At 52.4% G+C, this 23,369-nt stretch overlaps 2 protein-coding genes across 3 annotated transcripts in view; both read left to right on the forward strand.

Annotated features, from left to right (window-relative positions):
* The window catches only part of Nisch (nischarin), a 38,679-nt gene extending 34,201 nt beyond the window's left edge, over positions 1 to 4,478 (forward strand). The window contains exons 17-21 of one of the 2 annotated variants that reach the window (XM_027389534.2): positions 732 to 1,206; positions 1,672 to 1,828; positions 2,214 to 2,342; positions 2,803 to 2,964; positions 3,222 to 4,478. In XM_027389534.2, the coding sequence (XP_027245335.2) occupies positions 732 to 1,206; positions 1,672 to 1,828; positions 2,214 to 2,342; positions 2,803 to 2,964; positions 3,222 to 3,832 (1,534 nt within the window). In that variant the 3' untranslated portion in view covers positions 3,833 to 4,478. The remainder of the gene's footprint in view (positions 1 to 731; positions 1,207 to 1,671; positions 1,829 to 2,213; positions 2,343 to 2,802; positions 2,965 to 3,221) is intronic. The other variant, XM_027389535.2, reaches the window with a different exon arrangement.
* A 3,487-nt stretch (positions 4,479 to 7,965) lies between these two features.
* Stab1 (stabilin 1) overlaps positions 7,966 to 23,369 on the forward strand; it is a 28,079-nt gene continuing 12,675 nt past the window's right edge. Inside the window, exons 1-27 of the mRNA XM_027389538.2 lie at positions 7,966 to 8,046; positions 12,482 to 12,618; positions 12,879 to 12,994; positions 13,196 to 13,281; positions 13,346 to 13,415; positions 13,730 to 13,825; positions 14,088 to 14,198; positions 14,428 to 14,624; positions 14,844 to 14,974; positions 15,131 to 15,258; positions 15,460 to 15,557; positions 15,751 to 15,885; positions 16,012 to 16,152; positions 16,303 to 16,365; positions 16,618 to 16,731; positions 16,823 to 16,876; positions 17,069 to 17,149; positions 17,375 to 17,533; positions 18,092 to 18,154; positions 18,357 to 18,452; positions 18,818 to 18,904; positions 19,815 to 19,926; positions 20,767 to 20,953; positions 21,042 to 21,135; positions 21,265 to 21,423; positions 22,498 to 22,593; positions 23,245 to 23,340. Coding sequence (XP_027245339.1) covers positions 7,966 to 8,046; positions 12,482 to 12,618; positions 12,879 to 12,994; positions 13,196 to 13,281; positions 13,346 to 13,415; positions 13,730 to 13,825; positions 14,088 to 14,198; positions 14,428 to 14,624; positions 14,844 to 14,974; positions 15,131 to 15,258; positions 15,460 to 15,557; positions 15,751 to 15,885; positions 16,012 to 16,152; positions 16,303 to 16,365; positions 16,618 to 16,731; positions 16,823 to 16,876; positions 17,069 to 17,149; positions 17,375 to 17,533; positions 18,092 to 18,154; positions 18,357 to 18,452; positions 18,818 to 18,904; positions 19,815 to 19,926; positions 20,767 to 20,953; positions 21,042 to 21,135; positions 21,265 to 21,423; positions 22,498 to 22,593; positions 23,245 to 23,340 — 2,988 coding nt within the window. The remainder of the gene's footprint in view (positions 8,047 to 12,481; positions 12,619 to 12,878; positions 12,995 to 13,195; positions 13,282 to 13,345; positions 13,416 to 13,729; positions 13,826 to 14,087; positions 14,199 to 14,427; positions 14,625 to 14,843; positions 14,975 to 15,130; positions 15,259 to 15,459; positions 15,558 to 15,750; positions 15,886 to 16,011; positions 16,153 to 16,302; positions 16,366 to 16,617; positions 16,732 to 16,822; positions 16,877 to 17,068; positions 17,150 to 17,374; positions 17,534 to 18,091; positions 18,155 to 18,356; positions 18,453 to 18,817; positions 18,905 to 19,814; positions 19,927 to 20,766; positions 20,954 to 21,041; positions 21,136 to 21,264; positions 21,424 to 22,497; positions 22,594 to 23,244; positions 23,341 to 23,369) is intronic.

A 23,369-nucleotide genomic window follows, 5' to 3' on the forward strand; every position in this document is an offset into this window, starting at 1 on the left:
TGCTTGCGTATACATACCCAGGTTCTAACTTCGGTTCTTGTCTAAGTACTCTAGGGTGGCATTTCTAACACATCTGACACCTTGCACCCAAGTAATAACCCTGAAGTGGACTTTCTGATGCCTCTGCAATGCTTTCAAAATGAACTGGAGAGATGGCTCAGTAGTTAAGAGTACTGGCTCTTCTTCCAGAGGACCTGGGTTCAGTGCCTAGCACCCATATGGCAGCTCACAGCTATCTATAACTCCAGTTCCAGAGGATCTGACACCTTCACACCAGTGCACATAAAATAAAGTTAAATTAAAAAAATAAAAAGAACTTTCAGTCCATGAGCCAAAGCCTTTATTACATGTGTATGGCTGGCTCAGCCCTAGGGTGGTGTGTTCTGTCCACATCTGTTCAACTAAAGGTCCTGCCAGGTAGTGGTGGCACACCTTTAATCCCAGTACTCGGGAGGCAGAGGCAGGAGGATCTGTGAGTTTGAGGCCAGCCTGGTCTACAGAGTGAGTTCCAGGACAGCCAAGGCTACACAGAGAAACACTGTCTTAAAAAAAAAGAAAAGAGTGAAAGAAAAAAGAGGCTGATGGTTCTCCCTTCAAGAACCTGGTGATGAAGTAGATCACCTAGTGACCCCAAGGTAGCACTTGGTGTACAGTTGGCCATCACACTCTGGTGTGCATATGAGTTTCCTTGGGGTCCACATGTTTATTTGGCATTTCTTGGGCCCTGGGAGATGTAGTGATGAGCAGCGACCAAAGGAGGCCCCAGCTCCGGCTCCGGCTCCGGCTCCGGCTCCGGCTCCAGCTCCGGCTCCAGCTGCAGTCCCAGCAGATGCCTTGGCTCCAGTTCCAGCTTCAGTAGAGGCCCCAGTGGAGGACCCAGTTCTATCTCCAGCGGAAGCTCCAGTGGAGGCTCCAGCAGAGGCTCCAGCTCCAGCAGAGGCTCCAGCTCCAGCAGAGGCTCCAGCTCCAGCAGAGGCTCCAGCTCCAGCAGAGGCTCCAGCAGAGGCTCCAGCTCCAGTGGAGGCTCAGGCAGAGGCTCTGGCACAAGCTGAGGCCCCTGCCCCATACCCAAGCAAGCGCCTGATCCAGTCCACATCTGAGGAGAATCAGATCCCCTCTCATTTGCCAGTCTGCCCGTCACTCCAGCACATTGCCAGTCTTCAGGGGCGTGCCATCATCGAGCTCTTCCACAACAGCATTGCTGAGGTATTGGACCAGGGGTTCGTCTTGCTGGCTGGCGCTTGTGTGGAGAGAGGTGTGGGCTCTGCTGTGGTACCAGTCAGTTTTGAGGGTAGGACAAGGTTTGTGTGGGGACATCCTCAGGTCCTCAGCTTCATCTGCTCACAGGATTGAGGGTCTGCCACTCCACCCCCAGCCAGGTGTGCCTTCTGTCATATGTAACTCTGTAGCCCTGGTGCAGGTATATACCCCCATGCCTACCTCCTTTTCTTAACTCTTCTCTGCTCCAAGTTTATTTGATAAGTAAGATGAGCTTCCTGTCCTTCATCATCCATGGCCATAAGCTGTTCCCAGGACCCAGGAGTCAGCACAGTAGCAGGGTTGATACAAATGGGGGGACGTGCTGTCTGGAGTCTGCACTCAGGTGTTGTGGAAGAGGAAGGAAGGTGTGGCCTGCCCTACCCCATTCTCCTGCATTCCCTCTGTGCCCAGGTTGAGAACGAGGAGCTGAGGCACTTGCTGTGGTCATCAGTGGTGTTCTACCAGAGCCCGGGGCTGGAAGTGACTGCCTGTGTGCTGCTCTCCACCAAGGCTGTGTACTTCGTGCTGCATGACGGCCTCCGCCGCTACTTCTCTGAACCACTACAGGGTAGGCACTCCAGCCTGCAGAGTTTCGGAGCAGGGGTAGATTAAAAGCCAGCTATGGACTTGGGTAGCAGCTCTGGACTCGAGTCCCTCATCTGAGGAAGAGATGACAACAGTACTTCCTCTTAGGACTGTCATGAGGACCTAAGGTCAACTGTGGATGTGCCATGCCAGGGAATGCTTGGGAACTAGCTGTCACATGCTTGGATTTGGCAGCCCCTTAGATCTCAGTGGGAGCCTTATCCAGTGATGTGGTGACTCTGCTGAGCTAAGCTACATGAGGCTGATACCCCACAGCCAGTCCTTCGTATATGCAGGTGGTTGTGGCTCCTTGCCAGGCAACATTCCTGCTGGACATGTTTAACCACGGCTTCTTCTCTCCATCACAGATTTCTGGCATCAGAAAAACACAGACTATAACAACAGTCCTTTCCACATCTCTCAGTGCTTTGTGTTCAAGCTCAGTGACCTGCAGTCAGTCAATGTTGGCCTTTTTGACCAGTACTTCCGGCTGACGGGTAAGTGACCCAATGTGTTTTGTCCCAGTTTGGGCAAAGGCCAGTAGTTGCCAGTGGGCTGCCACCTCGAACATGTATCACTGGACACATTATCTCCACTCACAAGCCAGCTACTCGGGTGGGAGGAAGCAGCTTGAGGAACTGCTGAGATGGCAGGACTCCCGCCCCAGCGTTTATAACGGGGCGGGTGTGCAGGGAGCAGCCAACCTGAATGGCAGCAGAGTGGGCCCTGGGCCTGGGGGCCGGATGTTTCTGACTCACACTTCCTGAAGAGAGAAAGCTAAGCTCTTTCCCTAATGCCTCTATCCCCTTCCAGAAAAATGTCTCAGCCCTTCCTGCCTGAGATGTGGCCACCTCCCTGGGTCCATGATGCCCTCCCACATGGGCCCTCTGGGTCCTGGTTTGCAGGGGAGGGGATGGGAGTGATGGCTGTACCTGTGACCAGGCCCTTCTTGTGCAGGCTCCTCCCCATCGCAAGTGGTCACATGCTTGACTCGTGACAGCTACCTGACACACTGTTTCCTCCAACACCTCATGCTGGTGCTCTCCTCACTGGAGCGCACACCCTCACCTGAGCCTGTTGACAAGGACTTCTACTCAGAATTTGGGGACAAGAACACAGGTACCCTGTCCACCCCAGAGCCCTCACTACCTCTGACTCTTTCCCTCTTCTCTACCTAGCTGGCCAGGGCTCTCTGTGGGCGCCTTCCATGGCAGAGACTCCATCCCAGGAGTGTCATCCAGCAGATATCTCTCAGCCCAGGCCTTGGAGCACCCTCAACTACCTCTCATTTAGAGTCTAGGGGTAGGGCTGCTGTTGCTTCCAACCCCACCACAGGCCAGCTCAGGCTACAGCCCTGGTGTCCTCTCTTTCTGTAGGAAAAATGGAGAACTATGAGCTGATCCATTCCAGCCGTGTCAAGTTCACCTACCCCAGTGAGGAAGAGGTTGGGGACCTGACCTATATCGTGGCGCAGAAGATGGCTGATCCTGAAAAGGCTCCAGCCCTCAGCATCTTATTGTATATACAGGCCTTCCAGGTAGTCACACCACAGCCTGGACGAAACAGGGGCCCACTGCGCCCCAAGACACTCTTGCTCACCAGTGCTGAGATCTTCCTCCTGGATGAGGACTACATCCACTACCCATTGCCTGAGTTTGCCAAAGAGCCACCACAGAGGGATAGATACCGGCTGGATGATGGCCGCCGTGTCCGGGATTTGGACCGGGTGCTCATGGGCTACCAGCCCTACCCACAGGCCCTTACTCTGGTGTTTGATGACATGCAGGGTCACGACCTCATGGGCAGTGTCACCCTGGACCACTTTGGGGAGATGCCAGGTGCTCCTGGCAGGGCTGGCCAGGGCCGGGAGGTCCAGTGGCAGGTGTTTGTCCCCAGTGCTGAGAGCCGAGAAAAGCTCATCTCACTGCTGGCACGGCAGTGGGAAGCCCTTTGTGGCAGGGAGCTGCCTGTGGAGCTCACCGGCTAGTGCACGCCACCACAGCCCTGGCTACCTGCCATGTGCAGTCTAGTGTGGTGCCCAGAAGGGCAAGGAAGCAGGCCTTCTGTGTTCTTTTTAAGGTGTTCTCCCTCCTTAGATTCCTTACAGTGATTGCCCACAGCCCCCCACACAGCTCCCACAGAGAATGTGAACATGTGTGTTGAGTTCATCCTCCTAATGCTGGGAAGAAGTATGCTTGCCCCACCAGAGTGTCCCGTGCCGTCCGCTTCCCTTGTGTCGCCTGCTTCTGAAGTGGCATGGCCAGGCACACAGCATTGTTTTGTCCGTGATTGTGATGCTGGTGTTAACACGTGGCTGGCGCTGTGAACCTGGAAACCTCCACGTCCTTTCCTGAAGTGTTGAGTGCAGTCCCTTGTTGCTGTTGCTGTTGCTGTCCTTGTGGGCGCTTTGCTGCTAATTACGAAGCTGGTAGCAGAATATAAATTGGAAGCTCCCATTTTGTGGGCTTTTCCAAAATGGAGGCCTCCTCAGGTCCAGACAAGAGGAAGTCCTATGGGGAGTTCCCAGGCCATGGGGCCAAGAGGAGCCGGTACAGGGGACCTAGAGCTGCCAGCACCAAGCGTAATTCCTGTTGCCTATTTTCTCTATTCTAATAAAGCAGAGTTTGACACAGTCTGAGTCTTCTAAGTCAAAGATAACTGGGGTCCCAAAAGGACTTAAACCAAGGGCATGCATGGTCGGTGTGGAGGAGACTAGCAGGGAGGGGGAACAGGTGTGAGGGGAACCTCTGGATGGGGCCATCCTGGGTATGATCAGATCTGGAGCCTAGGCAAAGAGTAGTCCACGCAGCTCTTCAGGTCACCCCTCCCATAGCCCACCATCTCTCTTTCACTTCCTCGGGGTGTCCTGCATCTTGATCTAGCCACGCTTGAAGCTTAAAAGCCTAAGGGTGAGGCCTGGACAGGGCTTGCTGATATGTGTGGGACCAGAGGTCCAATGAAGTTAACCTATGAATGGCAATAGGAAGTGGACCAGGTGGACAGTGGCAAGAAGAGCCCCCTGCCAGTCTCTGCCTGAGTTCATGCCAGAGGGTTACCTCAGGGGCTCTGCCAAGTAGGACCTACAATTTCATGAATGGTCAATCCCTGTGTCCCACCATTCCTCTACCGTTCCCCACTTACCTCATCTGGGCCAGGCAGTGGGCTGGGCTTCGGGAGAGGTTAGATGGATTTGGAGTGGCTAAGCCTTAGGTTCTACTCAGCTGCTCCCCAGTTGGTCTAGTTGTGGGTTTTGTTTTGGTTTTGGTTTTGGTTTTTTGGCTTGTTTTGTTGTGCCGTCAGAATGGAATCCTAGCATGGAGAACCTGCTGCCCTCAGAAAGGGTGTGCGTGAAGAGGGAAAGAGAAAAGCCAAAAGAGTCCCTCAGGAAAGGGCTTCTCACTCCCAAGGCCCCCTAACCAGACCTCCAAGATCAGCCTAGCCTTCCACCAAGGAAGAACAGGGAAGCATATAGTCCTGGATTCCATTCCCAGGACCACACAGCATCTACTCACAAATGCGAGGGGATGGTAACACACTGTCTTAGTTAGGGTTTTATTACTGTGAAGAAACACCATGACCACAGCAACTCTTATAATGGAAAACATTTCATTGGAGCTGGCTTACAGTTCGAAGATTTAGTTCATTGCTATCATAGCAGAAAGCATGGTGACATGCAGGCAGATATGCTGGAGAGTTCTGCATCTGGATCCACAGACATCAGGAAGAAAACTGTGAGACACTGGCTTGGTTTCAGCTTCTTAAACCTCAAAGCCTGCCTCCAGTGGCATACTTCCTCCAACAAGGCCACACCTCCTAATAGTGCCACACCCAATGGTCGGTCATTTTTACTCAAACCATCACATACACATATAACCCATTAGGTTATAGCTAAGCAAGAGGCTGAGGCAGGATGATGCTGAGATCCCAGCCAGCCTAAAGGACACTGCAAGACCCTTGTCTTTAAAAAATAATAATAAAAACTAGGCTTGGTGACTCAGACCTCTAATCCCAGCACTTGGAAGGCCAAGAGTCTGAGGCCATCCTGAACTATACAGTAAATCTAGATAAGCTTGTCTCAGAGGAAGGGGCTGGGGAGACATAGAGAAATTGTAACAAGAAATAGAGAATAGTAATAAGCAGTAGGGCCTCTCACACCCAGACCAGCAGTCTCCAACTGGGCCCTACGGACACCTCCTGGAGGAGGCTGTATCTGAAGCATAAATTCAGCTGAACTGTCAGGGGCCTCAGAGCCTACATCCTCTAACAGGAATGGTAAATGAACCATCTTCATTTTATGCTTTGTTTCTTCCATGCATCTGTACCAGCCCGGATGGTAAACCTGCTCTGTACCTGCCAAGATGGGACCCCTGTTCTTTCTCAGATGACACTCCAGGAGAGACAAAAAAAAAATGAACTATTAAATAGGACAGTGCCAGCTGATTGCCAGTGCCAAGGGGGATGAAATCAGGCACTGGGCTGCCCCAAAGCCTGGGGTCAAGTCAAAGAAGTGTTCTGAACCCTTGTTTAAAGCTGGGGGTGTGGCTTGATAATAAAGCACCTGCAGCATGTACTAGGCTCGGGGCTTAACCCCAACAACACACACAGCCTTAAACTAAGTAAATGTAGCAGAGTTTATTAGAGCAAAGGAAACCAGGTTCTTTAATCAGGCAGCCCTGAGAAGAGTGGCTGGAGAGACCAAACCATGCAAGACTTACAGGAGACAGCAAGGAACAGAAAACATTTAAGTTAGGCTTAGCTGGCAGGTGATGAGACAGCCCCTTCCACAAGACAAAAGCCCCGTGCTGCAATTGAGTTCCATATGTCTGGTCTGTTGGGCACAGCAAGAGATTGTAGTCCAGGCCAATGGCTTTAACACCAGACACCACACCTACCTGGAAGGGAAACAGCATGTACATTGGAGCTTACTTTAAGAGAAAAGCTCCAGTTGGCCAAGAGGCAGACTAGAAAGGGAAATTCTATGGAAATGTGGGAAAGAAAAAGTCCAGCTAGAGCCCTGAACACATAAAAGTTAAATATAAAGCCAAGTGTTGGTGGCGCACACCTTTAATCCCAGCACTCAGGAGGCAGAGGCAGGTGGATCTCTATAATTTTTGAGGCCAATCTGGTCTACAGAGCCAATGCCAGGACAGCCAGCACTACCCAAAGAAACCCTGTCTTGGAAAACAAAGCAAAACAAACAACAAAAACCCCTAAGTCTTTTAATGTGACTCTTGGATGTGCTTTGAATATTTCACACTATTTTTAATAAGATCTCAGTTCTGTTTCATACTGGCCACTCCTGAAATTCTTTTCTGCTCTGAACCCATGAATCCTGGGTTTGCCTGAGTAGCTATCCCTAAAAGATAAAGGAACTCCTCAGGCCGTAGAGCTGTGGCTCTGTCCCACTGACATCTGGGGACATCACAGAAGCCCACCACAGGTTTGGAAAGGACTGAAGTGTGGTAGGCAGTGAAAGAGACCTGGGCTATGGCTGCAGAGAAGAAGTGGGCTCAGCAGGGCCATGAGGGTCAAGAGTGGGTCAGGCTGATGAGGGAAGAGCAGTTTGAGGGGCTAGCATAGTGCTAACACTCCCACCTCTACTGGTGTTGGAGGGAAAGACTGAGGCAGCTGCCCCAAGAGCAGCCAGCCCAACACCAGGGGAGGGGAGTGGGCTGTCCAACTACCTCCTGGCTAGCCACCAGAACCCCAAAGCCTCTGAATGAAAAACAGGCTAGATGGATGCATGGAAGTTGTTTATCTGTGTTTTAATTCACTTCAGAATCTCCCCTAGACCCCAGGCAGGTGGCTGATGGTGGCTTTGCCCTTCAGACTGTGATGCCCTGGGATGGCATCCTGGGCCAGGAAGGCCTGAACTGGGCCCAGGTTGTCCATGCGGGGGTCAGTGGCCAGCGTCTTCCCTTCCGCCTGCAGGCTGCTGATACGCAGGAGGAAATCCTGGTGGGTTCCTGTGGGGGTTAGCTGACGATAGCTTTAAAGAGCCTGCTCACCCACCCTGTCCTGCCTGCTTCCTCATGCCTGCCTCTCGGAGCTCACTCACTGCCTGCCACTGCAACCTCTGTCTCCATACAGTTTCTGTCTTGGACAGTGGACCTGCCAACCATGGCAGAGCCCCGGATCCTCCTTTTGCTCTGCGTCCTGGTCTTCTGCTTGGCAGGCTCCAGCTTCGTCAGAGAGCAGAAGGTGAGCAGAGAATAAATCTCAGGGAGCAGGGAGGGACCATGCGTAGCTGGTATCCTGATGGGTGAGGGGTGGTACTGTCTAACGTCCAGGAGGGCCCAGGTAGCCAGGCTGTTGTCCCACCTCCCTAGGCTGAAGTCTGTGGCTGTTTTACCTGAAGTTCAAGGCTACAGCAGCTTGAGCTCCTCTAACTATGTCTGGCTAGCTGGTTGTATACTATGTGTGAGCAGCCATCCTGGGTTCCCCAGCCTGTGAGTGAGCAGGAACAAAGCCAGCCTCATCCTCCTGGGCTCCCCTCCCAAACTAAGGCCACCCTCTGCGTGGTCCTTACCTGGGAGTTTCTAGATGTGATCACTACCCATTCTCTGGGAACTACAAATGGACAGACTCATTCAGAACCTAGCCACATATGTGCCTGTGGCCAGCACTGAGCCTGTCTTAAGTCTCAGAACTGCTCCTAGCCAGCCCTGGGCATGGCCCTTTCACAACCTCTGGTCAGCTTGTTCTGTTCTCTTATTGGGAATCCAGGGCCCACACAGGATGGCAATAAGCTGTTCCCCCTCTAGCCACAGTCTAGACCGCAGTCTGTGATTACTGCTCAGGCTCGAAATTCCCCCATGCACGTGCACTGAGTGGTTGTAGCCTGGACCCTGAGGCCAAGAGTGCCAGATTGCCTATCTCTAACTCTCCCCAGCCCATAGTAAGGGGGCTGCTGCCTGGGCTTTGGGGAGAATTTGAATTCCACAACCTGAGTGTGGAGACTGAGTTTTGGAACTGTGGCTGGGCAAGAGAGCTTCCCTTGGGAGACCAAGTTCATCTGCTTCTTGAGCAGCTTCAGAAGTTCTGTAGTAGAGAGGAGATCTGCCACCAGGTAGCCATGGGGCTCTTTGTCTTTATACTCCCCATGGTCCACAGTGGGGAAAATGATTTCAGGGTCCGGCCAGGGCTGGGTGTGGCAGGTGGAACACTGGGGTGAGCATGATGGTGGAAAAAACAGCAGCTCCCGGGTTGTGCTGAGCTGGAAATCACCTTGCCACCTGTGTTCTGGGCAGTGAGGACATAGGTCAGTCAGAAACCGCAGCTCCTCAGCTTGGAGGGTTTTGTTTTGTTTTCTTATCAGAGGCCTGGTATAGATCTGAACACTTCTAAGTCTGTAATTCTGGGTATGGGGCCCAGTCAGCCAAGGGAGATGTTCTGAGGTCCTTGTGGGTAGGAATGTAGCAATGCTGTCCTTATTTGACTCTCAGGAATGGGGAAAGGGCACCCCTGAGTCACACAGCTAACAAAGATGGCAGTAGGACTTGGCAGAGCAAGCTTGGGCAGTGGAGGCACCGAGGGCTCTCTGAGGATGAGTCTTAGCATGTTTCCATCTAGAAGCCTTCTGCCCAGTGACTACTTGGTGTTGAGCATAAGTCTGCGATCTGCAGCTAAGGTACAAAAGCAGGGACATTGCCGAGCCCCCTGTTCTGTCCACTCCTCTTCTGATCCACACAAGGGGAGGTAGCTCAAGGGCTCTTCCTGCCTTAGGGGGTTTAGCTTCTAGGCTGTCAACCTAGAGACTCCTTGGGACCTTGGTCCCAGTTTGGAAGAATTTCTTTCAACTCACTACTGGGCTTAAAGTTCATGTCTCCTCCGCTCCCCCAGCAGCACCTGTGTAGGAAGCAAACACTGCAAACTCAGCCCTGAATCTTGAGTGCTTTAGCAGGTCCCAAGGTACCCCCAGAAAGCAGACCCCTGATTCAGCTGAAGTCCAAGCTCATCCCACCCAACTGGATCACCAGCAGAAATGTGGGCTCCATCTGGTGTCACTGGTGGGCAGAAACTGATTCGAGTGCCTGTCTAGGGCGTGGTCCCTGGAGAGGTGCTGATTTGGCAGTTGGCTTATCCATCCATCACCACTTCACACAGGCTCACAAAGCTCCAGCTTCCTGCCGGCCCTCCTGGCCCTCTCGCCTCCCTCCCTCTGAGTGACAGTTTTCCACTCACCCTGAGCATTACCCAAGCTTAGCCAAGCATCCTGGGGTCCCCACCAGAGTGGTGACTGTACTGCTACCTCTGCCTGCCTCAGCAAGTTGTTTTGAGGGGAGCCCACTGTAGCCAGCATATGCCCTGAACCCGAGTCTGAGTCACTTCATTTCCTAGACGTGCCCTGGTTCTGCAGAGAGGAGCTTTAGGATGGGGAATCCAAACATAACATTAGGACCCAAACAGGCAGATCTGAGGCTGTGCTGAGTAACTTCCCTTTTGGTAGACTGCAGAGTGTGAGCAGAAAGCACCAAATCACAGCAACAGGGAAAGATGCCTGGGGCTTTGTACTCCCCCCCCACCCCTCCCCCCCACACAAAGGAAGTGTTTTCTCCTTTTCTCTGGTTTTGGGAAGCTACTCATCTGTAACTAATTTTAGGGGAGAGGTGTTCTCGGTGCACCCCCTTTGGAGTACTCTGTGGTCAGCATTTTCAAGAAGAGAATACGTGGCTTCTCTAAGCCATTCTGCCATCAAAATGTACCTCTTCTCAGCCCCTTTGCTCACAATTACAAGCTTAGTCTGCCTTCCAGGGAACAGCACTATGGCTTCTTTTTGACCCTAAGGTGGCCCCAGTGGAGGACTGCTGAGGACTGTCTCAGGCCACTGAATGGGACTACAGGATGGAGGTGGGCAGGACTTCTTTCACACCTTCCACCCCCACCAGCATGCTAATCTGTTTCCCCAGCCACCCTCAAGTGATACCCTCAGCCCCCTCCCTACTCAGTTCTCTACACAATGTCAGTTTAAAGCACTGACTGAGGCCGGGTGGTGGTGGCACACGATTTTAGCCCCAACACATGGGAGGCAGAGGCAGGTGGATTTCTGAGAGTTCGAGACCAGCCTGGTCTACAAGAGTTCCAGGACAGCCTCCAAAGCCACAGAGAAACCCTGTCTCGAAAAACCAAAAAAAAAAAAAAAAAAAAGAAAGAAAGAAAGAAAGAAAATTTACTGGGTGGTGGTGGTGCACATCTTTAATCCCTGCACTCAGGAAAGAGAGGCAGGTGTATCTCTATGAGTTCGAGTCCAGCCTGGTTTACAGAGTATGTTCCAGGACAGCCAAAGCTACACAAAGAAACCCTGTCTTGAAAAACCAAAAAAAAAATTATATACGAAAGCTTTAAAAAAAATAAATTTAATGGAAGGTGGTGGTGCATTTCTTTAATCCCTACACTCAGGAGACAGAGGCAGGTGAATCTCTGAGTTCAAGGCCATCTTGGTCTTCAGAGGGAGTTCTAGGACAGCCAAGGCTACACAGAGAAACCCTGTCTCAAAACAAAAACAAACAACAAATAAAAAATACATAAGTACCTAAAAGCAACAACAAACAACTCATTAACTAAGTCCTGAGGCCACAGCAGCTCTGCCTTACCCAAGCTTAGCCAGCAGTTGTCAGTCTGGCCTCCAGCCACTCTTCATCCTTCTTTTAAGCTACCCTGCATGTCACACATGGTCATTTGCTCTTTTCCACCCCCAGCCTTCGTTCTGCTGCCCCCTCAGTCAGAGCACTGACCCTGGCCAACTCTCTTACAAACCTCAGGTCCAAGTCAAGGGAGTAGTTTGTTATCGACTTGACACAACCCAGACTCACCTGGGAAGGGGGTCTCAATGAAGGAGTGTCTAGACCAGGTTGGCCTGTGTGTGTGTTTGTGGAAGGGGGCGTTGATTATCAATTGATGTGGGAAGATCCAACCCACTGTGGGTGGCACTATTTCCTACACAGGGGTTTCTGAGCAGTGTGGAGTACACTGTTACTTCCCTTTGCTCATAAGATTGTAGATATGGGTCCTGTTGCCTTGACCCCCCTGCAATGACAGATTGTAACCTGGAATTGTGAGCTAAAACACTCCTTAAGTATTTTTATCAGGGGTTCTGTTTGTATTTATTTATTTTGGTTTTTTGAGACAGGGTTTCTCTGTGTAGTTTTGGCTGACCTGAAACTCACTCTGTAGACCAGGCTGGCCTTGAACTCACAGAGATCCACCTGCCTCTGCCTCCTGAGTGCTGGTGCTAAAGGCATGTGCCACGACACTGTGCTTGCAAACAGTGTGAGGCTTGTTGTGTGTCTATTTGGGCCAAAATGGCAAGAAGGAACTTCATGCAATGAATCTGGGCTCCAGACCCTGCTTTACACCCTGTCCCTATGCCACATAGGAAAAGGGCCCTCTGGACTTCAATTTCCTGGCCTTAGATGGTGATTCTCCTGTAGGAAGACAAAGTCTTAAAGGATTTCAGCCATGGATATGGGGACAGGATGTGGCATGAGCAACTCCTTACAGGGAGGTTTCTCAGGACCTTCCCTGGCCTTGCCCATTCCTGCTGAACCAAGGGGAAACTGGCCTTGCTACAGTCAGCATGGACTTGGGGCTAGTTCAGGGTCTGGACCCCTCACTGTGAATTCTGCCTATGGCGCAGGTGCGGTCTAAAAGCTGCGACATAAAGACCAAGTTTGTCACTCACTCACCCTGCACCGCATGTGCAGCTGTCAAGAAGCGATTATGTCCCTTAGGCTGGTTTCGGAGTTACCCAGAGAAGATACTCCAGGACTGTCGGTATGGGCGCACCCGCTTCTTCCTTCCCACTTTTAGGAGGGTGGCAGGGGACCCAGAGGAACCTCACTGACCTCCAGATGGGAGCAAACTAAGTCCCAGGAGGTTTACTGGGCACCTACTGTATGCTGGGCTCTGTGCTCGGCCCTGGGCTAGAAGAGAGAAAGGTGGGCAGGATACAATTCCTGGAATTCAGTGTGAGGAGGGTGGGAGTGAAGGCCACAGGTGCCCACCACCTCACCACCTGCGTCCCTCTCTCCTAGCTATGAGGTGCATCTGAGGGACTCTTTGGTATCCTTCAGTGGCTGTAGCCAGGAGTGTTGGAAGGATATGGTGCAGAAGGCCTGCTGCCCCGGCTATTGGGGTTCCCAGTGCTATGGTACGGAAGAGACAGCCTGCCCTGCTCCACCCCCACTATGCCCCAGCCCCAGCTCCTCATCTGAGGGGCGCCTATATTGTGCCTGCTCATCGAAAGCCATCAGGGCATGGTTCTCTAGTCCTGGCTGTCCTGGGGGGAGGGGCTGGAGCAGAGGCAAGGGGAGCATTCTGGGAGAAAAGTTGAGTTCTTGGGTGTCCACAGAGTGCCCTGGAGGTGCTGAGACACCATGTAATGGCCATGGGACCTGCCTGGATGGCATAGCTGGAAATGGAACCTGTGTGTGTCAGGTAAAGGTTGGGTTGGGGTGAGGTGGGCATGTTAGGGAGGTCCACTGACTGAGTGCACTCACAGGAGAACTTCAGTGGCTCAGCCTGCCAGGAGTGCCAAGACCCCCACAGATTTGGGCCTGACTGCCAATCAGGTAAACTTGCAGGGCCAATCCTACCTGTCTCTGACCTCTCCGAACCCCTCAATCTTGCCTTTCCCTCCTGGAATGTTGGCCTTGCTTCCTCCTGCCCTGAGGCTCAGAAGCCTCCCCCAAGAAGCCCTCCATGCTGCCCCCTCCTTTCATCTGGGTTTCTCTGGCCTTCCCCCTTCTGCTGTGGTCATGTACGGCAGCTCTGGACTCTCCAGGTTATTCCTACATTCTAAGTACACAGAGGACAGGAAGGTGATGTCCTGTATGTACCTCAGTGAGAGGCTGGGGTTCCACTTGTTCTTGAATGTCTCCCTCAGTATGCAGCTGTGTACATGGCTTGTGCAGCCATGGGCCACAAGGGGATGGGAGCTGCCTGTGTTTTGCTGGATATACCGGCCCCCGCTGTGACCAAGGTGAGTAATGCTGCCTAGTGCAGCAGGTTCTTTGTGGTCAGAGCAGGGGAGGACAACTGGGTGACAGATAGCTTCTGAGTTGAAGCAGGATCACCTCAGCCTGCAGCCTGTTAGGGGACCGGGAGTGTCATTCCAGACTTCCACTGTCTGGAGGCTCAGAGAGGTGAGGCAACTGCTTGGAGCCACACAGCAGGCAGAACAAAGTGCTTTGTGCTCCTCCCCAATCTGAGGTTGAGCTGTCACTGTGATTTCTCCTGCTCAGAGCTTCCAGTCTGCCAGGGCCTGAAATGCCCCCAGAATTCCCAGTGCTCTGCAGAGGAACCTGCCTGCAAGTGCCTGCCTGGATACACACAGCAGGACAGTGCTTGTCTTGGTAAGCCTGTGATCTGGAGGCAGGAGACTCCAACTTGGAGAGCACTGTGGGTGTGAGGCCTGTGGGTCTGAGGCACTGTGAAGGGAACATTTTGTACTACAGTCTGGCCACTTACACAGAGAGAAAACTATTCCTAAGAGGCAGAGGGCCTATGGCCACTCTGGTGGAAATGATGACGGGGAGAGGGCTCCTGGCACTCACCTCACTCAGGCTCTCTCTGTCCTGGCAGCTCGTGATCCCTGTAAGCCATCTCCTTGCTCCCCACTGGCCCGATGCTCAGTGAATCCCAAGGGGCAGGCTCAGTGTCACTGCCCAGAAAATTACCACGGTGATGGGAAAGTGTGTCTGCCCCAGGACCCATGCATCACCAACTTTGGTGGCTGCCCCAGCAACTCTACCATCTGTCTGTACAAGGGTCCAGGCAAGGTGAGCTAGGACACCTGCTTCCCAAGCCACTCACCCACTCTAGCTGTGGAACTCAGGGCAAGTCACCCCAGATATCCCACTTGTAAGATGCAGGGACAGTGCCCACCCTAGTCTTTGAGGATGGGTGGCAGGGCTGTGTGAGGGGAACATATGCCAGTAGTTCTCCTGAATTCTCACTGGTGGATGTACTGTCCCTTCCTGGCCCTGCCATTTGCCCAGGCCGTCTGTTCATGCCAGCCGGGTATGATCAGCATCAATGACAATGCTTCTGGGGGATGCCACGCCCTCTGCAAACCACATTCCTGTGACAAATCAGCCACCTGTCAGGTGACCCCTGATGGAAAGACCAGGTGGGCACAGCGATCAAGGGGAATGGGCAAGGAGCAGGGAGAGCAGGGTGCGCAGTGTACTGTGCTGTGTTCCTCTACACGGGTCCTGGCCGGGAGGGCTTGGGGAGGATGCGGGATGGCCCTTCCTCTCTCTGACTGGTTTCTATGGATCTCCAGCTGTGTGTGCAAGGATGGTGAGGTAGGGGATGGTCGTGCCTGCTATGGACACCTGCTCCATGAGGTTCAGAGGGCCAATCAGATGGGCCTGGTGCTCCTGAGGCTACGAGTGGCCATTGCCATGCTGGGTGCGTGCCCCCTCAGCCTACTTGTAACAATGCCCACCCCCAAGATCCACAGAGCTGGGAGGGAGGAGGGGCTAACCTCAGCACAGACTCTTGTTTCTTTGCCCAAGAACTGGTTCCAGCACTCTTGTCCTCTTCCCACGCTAGACATCCCCTCTGGAGCTCCCCATTTTCATGCTGACATTGCCTCTCTCCCCCCTACAGAGAAGGGCTGCCAGGAGATCCTTACCACGACGGGCCCATTTACCGTGCTGGTGCCATCTATCTTACCTGTCTCCTTGGTCCCCTCCAGTACCATGAATGTGAGCCCTTTCTCCCTGAGAGCAGGCCAAGGTCTCCCTGTATATAATGCTCTTCCCTTTGAGATATTCTCATTCAAACACTGAAAACAAAGGCCGTCAAGGCCTCTTGTCCTCTCGGTGGCTCTGGTGGGGGGAGGTGCAGAGGGTTGGACTGTATGGGTTAACCCAGCTCCCTCTTCCTGCACATCCGCAGATGACCCTTGCTCAGCAGCTGTGCAGACAACATATCATTGCGGGGGAGCACATCCTAGAGGACATAGGGCCCTCGAATACACGCAAGTGGTGGACGCTTGCTGGCCAGGAGATCACCGTTACCTTCAACCGCTTGGTATGAGAGGGACCTCCAGAGAACTGGCAGGTGGATGACACAGTTGGGGCAAATGTGTGGCAGTGGGAAGGAGCTGCAGGACAGAGAGCTGGCATATGGGACACAGTCCTGTGTCTGTCTCATCAGAGATACACCTATAAGTATGAAGACCAGCCCCAACAGACATTCACTATCCAAAAGGCCAACTACATAGCAGCCAACGGAGTTTTCCATTTAGTCACTTCCCTACGGAAGCAGCTTCCACCTCCACTCCCAGGAGACCCCAAGGTGAGCCAGCAAGCTCTTCTCTATCTATACAGTAGGTAGATGTCTTGGTGTTTAAGTCCAGACAAGAGGTCTCTCTGGCTTGTAGAAGCCAGGCTCCCCTTCCTGGGGCTGAAGCAGCCTCATCGTGTCCTGTGGTCCTTATACCTGCAGAAAACTGTTGGCCAGATCCTTGCTTCCACAGAGGCTTTCACACGGTTTGAAACTATCCTGGAGGTGAGCTTGGGGGAAGCAGTTCTACCTAGCTGGGCTTCCAGGCCAGAACAGCTCACTGCCCCAGAATCTTCCCATCTACCTTCCTAGAGCCCATCTGGCACAATCCTGGAGCTTTATGGGGACATGAACCAATGCATTGCTCATGTCTCCCACTTAAGCAGTGGGAGCACCCTGCTGGCTGTCTGGCAGTGGCAGGAGCCAGGTAGGGCTCTGAGGCAAGGATCTATCTACCCTTTCATTCTGCTGCCACAGAACTGTGGGCTACCATCCATCCTGGATGGGCCTGGGCCCTTCACGGTCTTTGCCCCAAGCAATGAAGCTGTGGACAGCCTTCGAGATGGACGTCTCATCTACCTTTTTACATCAGTAAGCTCTATGGGGAGATGGGGCTGTGGGCTGGGGTTGCCAGAGCTCCCCCAGCCCCCACCAACCTCCAGCAATCAACTCTTCCCCTCAGGGCCTTTCCAAGCTTCAGGAGCTAGTACGATACCACATCTACAGCCGTGGCCAGGTGAGAGGGTCTCCTCCTTCATGGTGTTCCCTGTTTCAGGGACTACTGCAGGTTTTGATCTTTCTGGGGACCCAGGGTCCTCATACTCCCTTCTCCATTTCTGAGGACTCACTCCATTTCTGAGAGTCACTGTGTATCACCTGGACAAGGTGTGGCCAGTGCCTAGCCTAAAACCACTGTTTCCTGTCCCAGCTGACAGTCGAGAAGCTCATCTCTAAGGGACGTGTCCTCACCATGGCCAACCAGGTCCTGGCTGTGAATATCTCTGAGGAGGTGAGATCTGTGAGCAGCTGGGTGCCTGGGTCAGTGCAGAAGCTGCTGGCCTTGTTCGTGCCTGTCAGTGTGCTCCAAATACCACGGACGGGACACTTGACAAGGCCCCAGCTGGGCTAGGAAGGTGGACATAGGCCCCACAAGTATGAGGTAAAGCCACAACAGACAGACAGAGACAGAACAGCAAGGGCCAGCTGGGGATGGTTCATGGGGTCTATGCTGCAGGGACGCATCCTGCTGGGACCTGAGGGCACCCCTGTGCGGAGAGTGGATGTGCTGGCTGCCAATGGTGTGATCCACATGCTGGAAGGCATCCTGTTGCCCCCCACCATTCTGCCCATCCTGCCCAAGCACTGTGATGAAGAGCAGCACAAGATTGTACCGGTGAGGCCTGCACTGAACCCCGACTTCACTTTGTACCCAGAACCCCATACCTAGCAGATGGGCAGGAGAGAACACTGTTGTGTTACTATCACAGAATATTTGAGACTGGGTAATTCAGAGAAAAAGGCTTATTTTGGCTCATAGTTCTGAAAGCACGGTACAGCGGCAATTCAGTTCTTGCTGAGGGAGGGCCTTGTGGCACAAGGGCGGCTGGACACAGGTGAGGAGGCCACAGTGACGCTTGTCCTTGGCTCATCCCATTGGAACCTGCATGGTGAAAACTAGCCCATCCCTGCACGAAGGCGGCCTGGTAGCCCATCTATCTCCTCAGGCTCCTCTTCACAAACCTTCCCTGGCCTCTCTACAGTAGGCTCTTTCTCCGACCTCAGATCTTTGCTGAATGTCTCTGACCCTCTTCCTCTCTCTCTCTCTCTCTCTCTCTCTCTCTCTCTCTCTCTCTCTCTCTCTCTCTCTCTCTCTGTGTGTGTGTGTGTGTGTGGTGTGTGTGTGTGTGTGTGTGTGTGTGTGTGTGTGTGTGCTCTGTTCTGTTCTTCTCAGGGTTCTTGTGTGGACTGCCAAGCCTTGAATACCAGTATATGCCCCCCAAACAGTGTGAAAATGGTGAGTACTCCAGCCTGGCACTCAGGGATCCCTTTGTGCCAGTATCGCAATCGTACCCTGGTTGCAGTTTGAGGAGTAGGGGGCAGGGAGGGTGGACCATACCTGGAGGTTCAACATGTCCTAGCCCACAAAGAGTGGGAATATTGGACCAGGATTAGCCCGGCACCCACTCTTCTGACTGGCCTTGTATGGCATGCCCTAGGATATCTTCCCCAAGGAGTGTGTTTATACCCATGACCCAACTGGACTCAATGTGCTGAAGAAGGGCTGTGCCCACTACTGCAACCAGACCATCACAGTGAGCCTGGGAAGGCCTGTGCCCCCTAGGGATCCTGGCTACTCTCTCTTTGTCTGGGGTTCCCAAGTTGGGCTGAGGGGGGCTTCCCTTCTCAGGCATTCTTTTTGTTTTCAATTGATTTGGAAGGGTTTTTGTTTGTTGTTTGTTTTTGTGTCTGTGCTAGGAGTAGAACCCAAAGCCTTGAATGCTAGGCAAGCACTTTGTGGCTGAACAACACCCAGCCCTGTCCCACGTCCTAGTGGTCAAAGAAGTGCCACTGGGGAGTCCATACCCATCTCTGTGCTCTAGAGAGGAGTCCAGGAAGTTGAAGCATCCTGTGTGAGAGGTTGCATGGCCTGGATGTTCACACATGCTGTCTCTTGCAGAAACGTGGCTGCTGCAAAGGATTTTTTGGGCCTGACTGCACACAGTGTCCTGGGGGCTTCTCCAACCCCTGCTATGGCAAAGGCAACGTGAGTCCTCACCCTGCTAGGTATAATGAAGGTTGATACCTTCCCTGGCTGGCAGTGTCAGAACCAGGCCTGCCTGTCTCTTGTCTTAGCTTGCCCACTCTAAGTAACTGATGTTTTCATTAGAAACAACTGTTTCTAATGAAACAGTTAATAACTGTTTCATTAGAAATTATTACATCTAGGTCTCGAGAGATGGCTCAGTGGTTAAGAGCACATGTTGTTCTTGCAAAGGACCTTAGTTTGGTTACCAACACCTATGTCAGGCAGCTCACAACCACCTGTAACTCCAGCTTCCAGGGGATCCAGTGCTTCTGGCCTTCATGAGGGCTCTGCACTCAGGTGCACAGACACACACACACACACACACACACACACACACACACACACACACACAATTATTTTCTCTCTCTATAGTCCTGGCAGTTCTGGAACTCTCTCTGTAGACCAGGCTGGCCTGGAGCATGTAGAAGCTGCCTCTGCCTCCCGAGTGCTGGCATTAAAGGCATGTGTCACCATGTGTGCCAGTTCCTAACCTTTTTTTTAAAAAAAAAAAAAAAGAAGAAGAAGAAGAAAAAGAAGAAGTAATTATTTTGATAGTTTTTACATCTATTTTCCAATAAAAGATGACTTACCAGCATTCTTTAATATTCTGCTTTTGACACTTTGGGATGTCAGAGCTACCTGAGTGCCTACACAGAGCACAGGAGTTAATGTCTGGGTCACATGTAAAACCTCCAGAACCATGTGCCTTTCGGGAGCTATCTGGCAGCTTAAGTGATTTTTGCAGGTCACTCCCAGCTTGAAGTCTCCGGGGAACAGAAGTTCAGAGCCCACCAGGGAGGGAGGCTCAGGGAAGAGGGGATGTGGTGACCATGCCCATGACTAATCCATTGTGCCTGCCATCTTCCAGTGCAGTGATGGGGTCCAGGGCAATGGGGCCTGCATCTGCTTTCCAGAGTACAAGGGTATTGCCTGCCATATCTGCTCCAACCCAAACAAGCATGGCGAGCAGTGCCAAGAGGGTGAGTGATCCTGGCCCAGGCCACCTCCCAGAGAGAGAGAGAAGCTCTTACTATAGGAAATATGACTAGGTGCTGGGTGTTGGTGGCACACACCTTTAATCCCAGCACTCGGGAGGCAGAGGCAGGTGGATCTCTGTGAGTTTGAGGCTAGTCTGGTCTACAAAGTGAGTTCTAGGACAGGCTCCAAAGTTACACAGAGAAACTCTGTCTCAAAAAACAAACAAACAAACAAACAAACAAACAAAAGGTGACTAAACAAAAAAAAAAAAAAAAGAAAAAGAAAAAGTGACTAGAGGCTCCCGAGAAGGGACAGGGCCTTAAGAGGAATGGTGGCAACAGGGAGTAGTGCCAGTTGGAGAACAGAAATGGATGTTGTCTTTTTCACCCGAGGAAAACCGTGCTTTAAAGCGAGCAGGATTTAAGCAAGACACAATGGAGATTTTCTGATAGTGGGATTAGAGATAGTGTAGCTAGAATGATGTAACTAAAAATTCAAAGCTAAGCATGGTGGTGCATACCTTCAATCCCAGCACTCAGGAGGCAGAGGCAGGTAGATCTGAGTTTGAGGCCAGCCTGGTCTACAGAGCAAGTTCTAGGACAGCCAGACTACACAGAGAAACCCTGTCTCAAAAAAACAAAAGGCCTCCCTCATAGTTTGCTTGTCTGTTCTTTGAGTTTGAATGATCTATGATTTAGGGACCTTAATATAGGGTCAAATAACATAAAGTCAAGTCTATTGTAGCCACTCCATTCCCAGCCCCTTACTTTGCAAAACCAGTCTTGGCTCCCAACAAGCCTTTCTTCCTGTCCAATTTCTCTGTTCCCATTTCTTCCTCATAGACTGTGGCTGTGTCCATGGGCTGTGTGACAACCGTCCTGGCAGTGGGGGAGTGTGCCAGAGCGGCACTTGTGCCCCTGGCTTCCAAGGCCGCTTCTGCAATGAGACCATAAGAAACTGTAGACACGGAGGGTTGGCCCAGCTCTGCCACCAGCATGCTCGCTGCGTTAGTCAGAAGGGTGAGGCCAGGTAAGGAGGACTCTGGCTTCCTTTGTGTCCTGTCCGTAATTACATGTTGGTTTGCTCATCCTCCAGCCTCCTCTTCTCCCTACCCCAGGTGTGTCTGCCTTGATGGGTTTGAAGGTGATGGCTTCTCCTGCACACGCAGCAATCCCTGCTCACACCCAGACCGTGGTGGCTGTTCAGAGAATGTTAGTTTCTCTCTCCCCTCCCCTTAATCTTACCCTATCTCTAATGTTCTGATCCAGATACAGGATGGGGCTCCTTGGTCTCCACCCATGGCCCTGTACCCTTGAGTCACTTATTCATGACCCATACAGGCTGAATGTGTCCCTGGGGATCAGGGCACCCACCACTGCGTTTGCCACAAAGGCTGGAGTGGGGATGGCCGCATCTGTGTGGCCATTGATGAATGTGGGCTGGACACTCGAGGTGGCTGTCATGCGGATGCTCTCTGCAGCTATGTGGGCCCTGGACAGGTGAGGAGGAGAAGGACAGCTGGGGGCTTGCCGCCACTCACCCTAACTCAGGACTCTCCACTCCAAGCTCAGAGTCTGGACCCACAGATACAGATGAAGGCACACACCCTGGTACTGGTGTGCTCCCTGGGTCCCTATGTGTAGCCAAGCACCTGTTATAGGGCAAGCTGTCTTCTAGACTGAGGAAGTGTGATACTAAGCCAGGGAGGTGGAGACCCTGCCTCCAGAGGTCCCAACTCTATAGATTCACAGTAATTATCTCTGGAACTTCACAGTTTAGTCTCAAATATTTATTGTGGGATCTTAAAGCATTTTGAGGCTCATGAATCCAAGGGTTTTTTTTTAAAGATTTATTTATTTATTACATATACAGTGTTCTGCCTATGTGCCAGAAGAGGGTACCAGATTGAATTGTAGATGGTTGTGAGCCACCATGTGGTTGCTGTGAATTGAACTCAGAACTTCTGGAAGAGCAGTCAGTGCTCTTAACCTCTGAGCCATCTCTCCAGCCCCAACCCAAGTTTCGACAAGTATTTAAGAATATCTAACATGGGCTGGGTATGGTGGCACACACCTTTAATCCCAGCATTCAGTGGGCAGAGGAAGACAGATCTCTGTGAGTTTGAGGCCAGCTTGGTATGCATAGTAAGTTCCAGAACAGTCAGAGCTCCATAACGGACCCTGTTTCAAAACAAAACAAAAGAATATCTAAGGCAGGACTGGAGAGATGGCTCTGTGGTTAAGAATGCTTGACTGGGTAACAGGGAAGGAAGTGGGATTCCAGTGCCCTTCCTGGGGCTGGCCTTGGCCAACCCCTGCCCACTTGCCACAGACACTGACCTCAAGCCAATGGCCTTGACGGGGTTCTGAGTACAGGGTGGTGCTGGGAAGCTTCCAGTCAGTGCCTCTCTTGATCATCCTTACCCTGAGAGCTGGTTTCCCCTTGGGGCTCCAGAGTGCAGATCTTCAAGGGCAAGATAGTAAGAGCTCATCTGGGGTCAGGGCAGATTTCCTGGAGAGCAGAGGACGAGATGGACTGTGGTGAGATAAAACTCTGTTCCCTTGCCTCCCCAGAGTCGATGCACATGTAAGCTGGGCTTCGCTGGAGATGGCTACGAGTGCAGCCCCATTGACCCCTGTCGGGTAGGCAATGGTGGCTGCCATGGCCTGGTAAGAGGTGCAAGGTCTTCAAGCCCCTGTGGAGGCTTTCTGGGGAGGACCTGCTGCAGCCAGGCAGCCCTGTCCTTAGCACTTGTATCTTCCTAAATTCCATGTCACCACTCCTCCACCCCACCGCAGGCTAGAACCTCTGCACTATTAAGGCCATGGGCCCTCCAAGAGCCTCCCAGCCTGCACAGCCCCTCTCATGGTACCACCACATCCCATTCCTTGTTCTTCTGGCCCTGCCAAGCTCCTTGCTGTCCCTTGACTTGCCTCTGCCTGCCTACCCTGCAGCATCTCTGCGTTTCCCCCATACTCCTCAGGTCTTGCCCCTCCTGCCTTCAAAAGCTCAGGCTCCTGCAGTCCAGGGTTGCCTTTGTCACTCTATAGCACTGGCTCCCAGTCCCTAGTTAGGACTGATGGAATAATTCCCATGTCAAACTGTCACAAAGCTGTGGTAATGGGGCGAAGGCCTCCTGAATGGGCTTTGTGAACGAAGACAGGATAGCTGGAGAGGGGGATAAAAGGACTCAGTGGCTGCACAAGCGGAGGGCGGGGCACGGGTGACACAGGAGAAAAAAGATGAGAACAGCTAGTATTCAGCTTGTTATTTGGATGACGAATGGAAGGCCATAACTGTCTGTTCCTTACCTCTACCAGGCTACCTGCCAGGCAGTTGGGGGAGGTCAGCGGGTTTGCACATGCCCCCCTCATTTTGGTGGTGATGGCTTCAGTTGCTATGGAGACATCTTGCAGGTAAGTGGTGCACAGATTTGTTCTCCTCC

This window comes from Cricetulus griseus (assembly GCF_003668045.3).
Source record: "Cricetulus griseus strain 17A/GY chromosome 1 unlocalized genomic scaffold, alternate assembly CriGri-PICRH-1.0 chr1_1, whole genome shotgun sequence".
Lineage (NCBI taxonomy): Eukaryota > Metazoa > Chordata > Mammalia > Rodentia > Cricetidae > Cricetulus > Cricetulus griseus.